General features: G+C 42.3%; 1 protein-coding gene across 1 annotated transcript in view; it reads left to right on the top strand.

Moving 5' to 3' along the window:
* Nucleotides 1-9,211, top strand: part of DNAJC3 (DnaJ heat shock protein family (Hsp40) member C3) — an 83,049-nt gene that overhangs the window by 14,825 nt on the left and 59,013 nt on the right. The window contains exons 2-3 of the mRNA XM_077483031.1: nucleotides 4,953-5,063; nucleotides 7,507-7,631. Of these exons, the coding sequence (XP_077339157.1) occupies nucleotides 4,953-5,063; nucleotides 7,507-7,631 (236 nt within the window). The remainder of the gene's footprint in view (nucleotides 1-4,952; nucleotides 5,064-7,506; nucleotides 7,632-9,211) is intronic.

Below are 9,211 nucleotides of genomic sequence, written 5' to 3'. Positions count from 1 at the left end.
TAGCTTGTGCTGGGGAATTCCACACAAAAAGGTAAGAGATCTGCCAAATGCTTTTCTCCCACCTTAAGGGACCAGAAGGGTTAATGAGACAGCTGTGTGGTTGTATCCCACCTAGTAATAACCCCCCTCTCCGCGGGGGTGCGGAGGTCCCGTGTTTTTTTTTATTTTATTTTTTTGCCTCAAAAGTTGTTTCCTCTGCCTGCTCTGTCATGGCCTCTGCCTATCCTCCCCCTTCCTCGTGTTGGGTCTGTGGACCCAAAAGCTGCCAGCGCGGGAATAATTTTGAAATGAAAGGGGGGGGGGGGTGGGTTTATGGAGGGGGCGGGGCCTAGGCACGGCACAACGTCCACAAGGACACACGGAGACTTAAAGTATCAGCTGGAGCAGTCTCTCCTCGGCAGCGAGGAGGAAGCAAGCGGCCTACACTGGGACACAGGAGCAGTGGGGCACTTAAGGGGATGCAAGTGGCATTCCTGATACAAGAAGGACAATTTTCCCAGCACTAGGCTGAACTTAATAGCGGCATCACTGTCATGACTATGTTCAGCGATTAAGTGCAATTTAATAGTACCTCCTGGTTTTGTGCTTAGTACTATGCGTACCAAAAAAGACACCACAAAGTCCAAAAAGGTACCAAAGGTTTCACCCCCAGGCACTAGGAATTCCAGTCGTGTCTTTACACTATCATCCTCACCCGAAATGCCAATTATGATAAGCCAGGGTGAGCCATTGGGAAAAAATTGCTGGTGCAACTGCTTCTCACATCTGAGCCCCTATATACGTGACTGGAGATGTCTTTTCCTCCACCCTGCAGGGCCTGGAAGGAAGATTAGCGGCTTTAATCGCATCCTGGAAGATTGGGTGTACCAGTGTCCATAACTTGAAGTTGCCTATGTACCCATTAACTTATTACTTAGGGCTCTGTGTCCCATGATGTGCGATAAAGAAAAATGGGGAGTGATGTCACCCATAGACTTTCTATGGGGATTTTGTTGTCGGATGTGTCCTTTGCACATCCAACTTCTCTTCTCTTTTTTTGTTTGGGATAAAGGGGAGATAGTTTAGAACACCTGTCAGTGTTTATTGTGGTTTGTGCCCCTGTTGGGGAGAATCACCCTCTCTTCGTCGTGTTTACCATTATCATTGAAAGTAACAGAAAATCCCAAACTTTGGTTTCTCCCCAGAAAAGTAATATGGGGAGATTCTCCAATGGGGACTCTAGTTCAGGTGACCTGGGGGTCCCCAAGAGATTCCCTTAAAGTGTTTGTAAACCCTCGTGGGTTTAAAACCACTTTCCCTTGCGGGGATTTGCTCTCCCTTCCTGTTTGGCTGTGGAACAGGAAGTGAAGGTAAATCTACCCAATGGGACAAAGTTGGCAGAAATAAACCTTAAAATCACAAATTTTGGGCTGTCCCTAGAATTGTAATAAAGGGAAAATCTTCCAATAGGGACACTAGTTCTGGAGACTGGGGGAGGGGGGGGGGGGGTCCCAAGAAATTCCCTTAGCTTGCAAACTTTTCCTTTCACTTCCCATTCGGCTATGGGACAGGAAGTGAAGAGTAATCTCTGCAATGGGAGAAGAAATATGGCAAAAAAGAAAATCTGACAGGCTATAACCCTTCCACTCTTTCCAATGGTTGGGGGGGGGGGGGGGGGGCAGAGTTTAGCATATAGTTCTACTTTAACAGAGTTAAAGTGCAAGCATCCAGAGGTTGGAATGGTTTTGGTATTCCTGTGGACACCTAAAGTAAAGTGTGGTTTTTGTGGTGGCTTTTTTTTTTTTTTTTTTTTTTTTTTGGGGGGGTTAAAAAAAAAAGGCAGGGAAGGGGTCAACATTTTTTATTTATTTTTCTGTTCTGTGATCCATTGAGGCCTTGGGGGGAGTTTGCCATTTATGTCTTGTTCTGGAGACATCACAAGGAATGTCCCCTTTTGACAGCTGTCACTGGAATAAGTATCTCCATTGAAAGAAATGCCTCCTTGTTCTGCTGACAAATTAAAAAAATTATTATTATTATTTTTTTTTTTTTTTCAGTTTTCATCAGTTTCATCAGTTTCATCAGTTTGTCTCATTGACAATGGACAGTAGGACAAATAAAGTAGGTGAATCTACATAGCAGGGACACTGGCACGAATAAAAAACCCTTAGGCTGGGTTCACACTATTGTGAATTGGATGTGGGATGCCCGCATCCAATTCACAATAGCAGGAGATTGTGACTGGCTCTCTATAGAGCCGGTTCACATATCTCCGATGCGGCTCCGGTGTGAATTTGCACAGGAGTCCTGTGCGTCTTTTGGTCTGTTTTTTAGGTCGTAATTCAGCCCAAAATTGGACCTGAAACGGTGAACCAGGATGCACAGGATCCCTGCTGTGAGCCACATCGGCATGCAATGTGAACACAGCCTTAACAGGTGTTTTGAAAGTGCAATAAAAGCTTAAAACGAAAATTTTGTCTTTCCCTACCTCCCAATTTAGAGCATTATCTCGACTGGCTAGAAACATGTCTCCTATAATTTAGGGAGCTTGTAACATGAAGAGGAAACTGGGTTTTCAGTTTCCTCCTTTCTTAGAAAAGTCCACTTTGGGACCTGGAGCCCAGGGGATTTCTGAGAGATTCGAGTGGGACGAAATCCCCAGTCCTGGATTCTGATTTTGAAAATGGCCAGCATACTGAATGATCAGGTGTTTGCTGGGCTTTTAGAGCCGATTCACACTTGGGCAGCACGACTTGCAGCGCGATTGCTTCAGGCGACCTGCACACGACTTCAGCGGCGGCTTGCAAAATTACTTCTGTATAGAAGTTAATGCAAGTCGCCTGAAGTCACCCCAAAGTAGTATAGGAACCTTTTTCTAAGTCGGAGCGACTTGAGTCGCTCCTATTAGAACGGTTCCATAGTACAGACGGGACACGACTTGTCGCCTGACAAGTCGACCCTGTGTGAACCAGCTCTTAGTAGTAACCTGACCACAGTTCTGGGCTCCACCCTGGCAGATGGGAAGTCTGGCCAGGAGTCGGGAGGGACAGGCAAGGGCCTGGAGTATAAGGCCAGAGCAGCAGTGCTGCAAGTGAGAGCACACTATGCTGTATGTCATTTTGTTGATGTAAAAAGGAATGCTGAAAATTTCTGCAAGGCTGCAAGTGAGAGCACACTATGCTGTATGTCATTTTGTTGATGTAAAAAGGAATGCTGAAAATTTCTGCAAGAGAAACCTATGTTTGTTAGAACTTAAAGCCATATATATGATGATAGTCAAGTGTGTGTGTGTGTGTGTGTGTGTGTGTGTGTGTGTACATATACATATACATATACATTTTTTTTTTTTTTTTATTAGTATGTCATTAGTGTAGACTACATTATTTCAGGTACCCTTGTGTTTTGTTAGCAATAAAGTTAATTGGCTTCAGAGAATAACCTGCACTACTGTAAATGGTTGCAATTTAGTAGAAAAATGCTTTATTGGTACTTAAGTTGGAGCCCACTGGTACCAGAAAATCTTACACACTTAATGAGAACACTACTTCTGTACCATATGTTGGTTGTTTGTGTGTACAAACTCCTCCAGTAATTAAAACTCATTTTGAAGTGATTGCATGTTTAAGACTTCAAGGGTAGTTATTACCGCCACAGTGATATTGCTCTGGGTATGCCAGAGTAAGCATTACGTTTCATTAATTATAGAAAGCATATCTTGTATAGTTCAGATGCTAATTTTAAAGACCCCATGCTGTTAGCCCATCTAGGTTATCTCTAAAGTGACCAGTGCTTATCCTGACCTGAAAATGTATTCTTTTCATTGCTTTTATCCAAGTTTTCTACTACGATATCAAAGCTCAATACCGTAAGTTTTCTCTGGAATAAGGTTTTTAGCAGACAAGTGCCCCACCCCCCATTTATTTTTGTATTGTCTGGTCTGCCATCAAAAAGAGAATGATACCAAAAGGTACCCAGAGAAAGAAATATGTCAAAGCTCAACCTTGCAGCTGATTGTTCCCATGTGTCTGCATGGAAAGAAAATATCTTCCAGATTTATAGATATATTTTATAGTTATTTGACAAACAAAATTTTAAATATAAAATCTATCAACACAATTTTATCTTGGTTTTACTAGTTGAGCCAACGTTGTGCAATCATCATTTCATGTCTCGATACCTTTGCAGTAATAGGTGTTTTTGACATTCCTTTTGCTTTGGAGGAATCTCCATCATAGTGCAGAAGAATTGAGCGTTCCCTCGGGCGTTTTGTAGTTGATTCCAAAAAGCATCCAGTGCCTTACGTTGGCCATAGGTGGATCAAACCTCGACTGGTTCAGCAAGGACTGCCCAAATTTTGATCCATCTATGGCTGTTCCACTTGTAAGAAGTCAATCTAATGATTGGATTCTTAATGGGAATGTTGAAAAAAATGTCCTTCAATCAACACTGGAGTGCTGATAAATATTTTCTGAAAGCAGAGGAGTCCCCACTGTTAGAATACAATGGCACAGACTGGTGGTTTCTTCTATCCACCCCAAATGTGTGGATGAAGGAATATGTTCATTTATTTACTTTTTGGCCAGCCTGCTGTGGCCAATCAAAGGAAACAATGCATTAGACAGCTTTAGTTGTCTTGGGTCTCTGTAACCCATGTAGAATGTAGCCTTGACAAATGTTTGTTAAAAAAAAAAAACTATCACTGGATAAAGTAGAACTCAATGCAACCCCGTTTTTAAAGTTGGGACATGTTAGAAACTCTGCAAGGTTTTTATGGCCATTTGTATTCTCTAATTAGTGAGAATAATCTCTCTGACAAGGACTAAACTTTTTTTATTATCACAAAGGGGAAATGTCAAGTTTTTGTCCCGTCTGTCCCCTTTGAGGATGACATCTCACTTGCTATGATCATTTTCTACATGTGTGGGATTTTTGCTAGTCTTTTGGACACAATTATTTTTTTTGTTCCTCTGCAGGAGTGACGTGTGGGAGTAATGTAGATGTGGACAAGCATCTTGAAATGGGAAAGAAATTACTAGCAGCTGGCCAGCTTGCAGATGCATTATCTCATTTTCATTCAGCTATCGGTAAGTGTTTTATGTATATCAAGGCTAGACGGTAATGTTTGATAACCTGTGTGGTGGCAAGATGATGTGAATATTTCCTGTTACATAGCCGTTTGAGGTAATTGTCCCTAACAGCCTTAGGGGACATTACCCAAGAATGTATAGACTTTAGATAATTGTCTTGTACGCACAGTGCTTTTTTTCAGCAGGAACTAGGGGGAACCCGGTTCCACCACCTCTGGCTCAGGTCTTCTGCTCCCTGCTCACCACTATCACTTGGTAATACTGAAGTCCAGCTTCTGTGTTTTACAAGTGATAGGTTATCTCTCAGTAGCTCCCACAGGTCAGATCTCCTGCGCAGATCCCAGTGCTGGACAGGGACAAGGGAGATACAGAACAGGTGCCCAGGGTTCAGTGCAGTCATGGGCAGGAGAGGCTGCATGGTAGGCTGCACCCTCTGTGGTCTCCATTTTTTCCTTGGTGACCAGTTGTTGATGCTCCTACTGCATGATCCTCCTTGCGAGTGACTGTAGTATAGTATGCTGGGAGGTACTACAGCCGGATAGGTGTTTGAGCTTAATATTGCAACAAAGGTAAGACATGTACAAGATGATGGAACTTTTAAGGAGGGGGGAGAAGATGAGGGCACTGGAGGGAGGGGGTTGTATTCAAAGGAAAGAGCTACTATTTGATGGCATTTGGCAGGTATGTGTGTGTGTGGCAGACATCGTTGAGTTCCTGAACCTATTCTTTGAGGGGGAAAAAAAGCCCTGTGTACACATATGTAACACTGGCTAGTTATAGTAGAAATATGATCTTCATACCCACCTTTTGAATGGGCAATCCCACATTAGAATGTAAATGGAGAACTAGCAGTGAAATCCCAGTGCAGTTCACTGGTGGGACCCGTACTAATATCTCAGCGCCATACAAGGCTGTAGAGAACTTTCCAACAGCTGTGGAGGTATATGGGCAGTTTGCAGGTAAGGTTTACCCCCTTCATGACCAGGCCATTTTTTTTGCTGTATGGCACTGCGTTACTTTAACTGACAATTGCATGTGCAATGCTATACCTAAATGAAATTAAACATCCCCCCCCCCCCCCCCCCCCACAAATAGAGCTTTCTTTTGGTGGTATTTGATCACCTCTGTGTTTTTGATAAAAAAAAAAAAAAAAAAAAGATTGACCAATTTGAAAAAATAAAAAAATTTTTTACTTTGTGCTATAAAGCATATCCAATAAAAAATGAAAATATAATTTTCTTCATAAATTTAGGCCACTATCTATTCTGCTACATGTTTTTGGTAAAAAAAAAAAAAAAATCCTATTAATCCTTTTATACTGATTGGCTTGCGCAAAAGTTATAGTGTCTACGAACTATGGAATATTTAAAATTGTTTACTACCAATGTCAGCGACTTATAGCGGGACAAATCGAAGACTATGTGAGACTTTTTGGGGATCAGTGACACTATAATACAGTGATCAGTGCTAAAAACAAAATGCTTTTTCATTGTACTAATGACCCTAGCAGGGAAGGGGTTAACCGTAGGGGCGATCAAAATGTTAAATGTGTTCCCTGGGCCTGGTTGCTAACTGGGGGGGGGAGGGTATGCTTTAACTGCCCACTGATTGGCTCTCGCTGTGTCCAGTGGGCACCCGGTGATGGGATTGAGCACAAGTCACCAGCAGCGTGCATGTGCGCCCCAGACTTGGAAATATGTACAGGTATGGGATTTGGAGCTGAAGGGCAGCCCTACCATAGTGCATGTACGTGGGGTGGTCAAGGACTGGTTAAACTTTTTCATGACCGTATGTGATTCTGAATATTCACAAACAGTACATTTTCTGTCGTACCTTTTTTTTTTTTTTTTTTTTTTTACATATTGCAATGAAATTTCCTATATTTGGTTTGGGGTGAATTATATAGGAGAGAGTAGGGGCTGCTGGGGTTTCTGTTCCACATAAAGGCACAGGGCTGTACCGGAGCCCTCGTAGTTAGATTAATGGCATGCTCTTTTATGGGTTTAATTGTAAATTGTCAGTAAGTGCCATCTTGCATTCTCCGTTTTTCAAACTAGAATATATCACAATAAATTGATAATTTGAAAGATCATTTTAATAAACATAACAATAAATTTTATTAAAAAATAATTATTAACCTGGAAAACATGGTGCTTTAATTTTCATACAGAATTTTGTGTGTTTGTGTATAATATTTATTTTTTGAAGGGGTTACGTGACATTGCCATGCAAGGGGTGCACTCGAAATATTTACCACAATGAGGGATATAGAGTATTAGAAAGCATTTATAAAGACTGGAAGTAGAGGGCATACACAGAACGCAAGCTCTGCCATCGTGCAAGCCTGGTAATTTATACATCTGCACATAGAGGTTAATGTGTCTTTTTACAGTTTTTGCTTTGTTTGATGCCAGCTCACTGTTTTCCCTTGCTTTGTTAGATGGAGATCCAGATAACTACCTGGCATATTACAGAAGAGCCACTACGTTCCTGGCCATGGGCAAATCTAAAGCCGCAATTCCTGATTTAAGTCGAGTGATTGAGCTGAAACCAGACTTCACATCAGTATGTAATGCTTCTAAAGCTTAACTTGAGGGCAGAAAAAAAATAACTTGCTTCTAGAGTCTTTTTCTGCCTATAATCGCTACTTCAGAAGGTTTAAACCTTTAATATGTGAAACAGGACTTGGGAGATTTCAAGTGTTGCTGGATGTGACTGAAATGTGATGTGGAAAAGCAGGGTGATGCAGACACGGCTCTCGCATTCAATTTAACCATGGTCAGCTCCAAGTCTCCAGCTGTGGAGTAACTGCATGTTTTAGCATGACCTATCAACCACTGACTGAGTATGGTGACACTTGTAGTTTCCCAACCACTCTAGAAGAGCAGAATTCTTACTTTGCTCTTCTGTCATATTCTCCTAGAGAAATGCGTAGTCTGTATTCGTATGTAATATATTGTCATTGTTGTGTATAGTGATTGTACTATGTACACTATCTATTTCATGTATTTGTATAACATGGTCCATTTATTCAGTACTTTTATGTATTGTAGTCGTACAGTAGTCACTCTTGCTCATCTTTTGGAGTGTTGAAGAAAGCCGAAGTAGGGCCACCGATAAGCCAGTACAACTGGCCCTGTTGTACCGGGCCTGGCAATCTCAAAGTGCAGCATAAAAAAAAAATCCTTTCTGAATTAACCCCCCCCCCCCCCCCCCCCGCACGCTGTTCTGCCACTCCTATTGCCTTATGGGGTGTTTTTATTTTATTTTTTATTTTTTCCGTGCCTCTCCTCTCTGTGTGCTGGTGGAAGAATGGGAGTGGAGGGACAATTTCTTCATTTCTTTCGCTCGTTCGTTCATTTCGAGGGCATTCCGTGCCTGCTCCACATGGTCTTGTAGCCTGGGCTTGCCTTCCCTGGTGGAGTGATCTTTTTCCACTCCCATTTCCGTAGTGGAGCCCAAGAGGAGAGCAGACTATAGAGAGGCTGTGAGGTGGGTGGTGGCAGGCACAGGCAGTAAAAAAAAAAAAAAATGTAAAAGTGTGTGTGTGTGTGTGTGTGTGTGTGTGTGTGTGTGTGTGTGTGTGTGTTTTTTGGGTATTTTTTTTTTTTTTGTTTTTTTTTTTATAGCGCAACAAGTAAACGCAGAGGTGATCAAATACCACCAAAATAAAGCACTATTTATGGGGAAAAGACAAAAATTGTATTTGGCTACAGTGTTGCACGACCACGTAATTGTCAGTTGAATTAATGCAGTGTCATATCACCCAAAAAAATTGGATGGTCATGAAGGGAGGTAAATCTTCTGGAGGGCAAATGGATTGCCTGTGTTGCTGTTTATCAAGGCTTCTTTCACATAGGGCATAATCCACTTGTTCAGTAGGGGATCTGTCTGATGAGCGGAGTGGGCAGATGAGAGGTTCGTGTCCACTCTGCTTATGCAGAGTAGACACTGACACGGTCCGCTCTGCTCTAAGGATGGCTAGTGTAAACAAACTGGGTGTCCATTCACACCCAACTGCCCCCCCCCCCCCCCCCCACACACACACACACACACACACACACTCTCTGATCCACTAGATGGAGGGGAATGGATTCCTTTCCATTTTGTTTAACAGATCGGATTGAAGGTAGGCAGGTGTAAAT

The sequence above is a fragment of the Lithobates pipiens genome, unplaced genomic scaffold (genome assembly GCF_037356315.1).
Source record: "Lithobates pipiens isolate NorthernLeopardFrog02 unplaced genomic scaffold, aLitPip1_a1.2 Scaffold_16, whole genome shotgun sequence".
Lineage (NCBI taxonomy): Eukaryota > Metazoa > Chordata > Amphibia > Anura > Ranidae > Lithobates > Lithobates pipiens.
The sequence above is the reverse complement of the archived record's forward strand: the minus strand, read 5'-3'. Positions and strand labels throughout refer to the sequence as shown.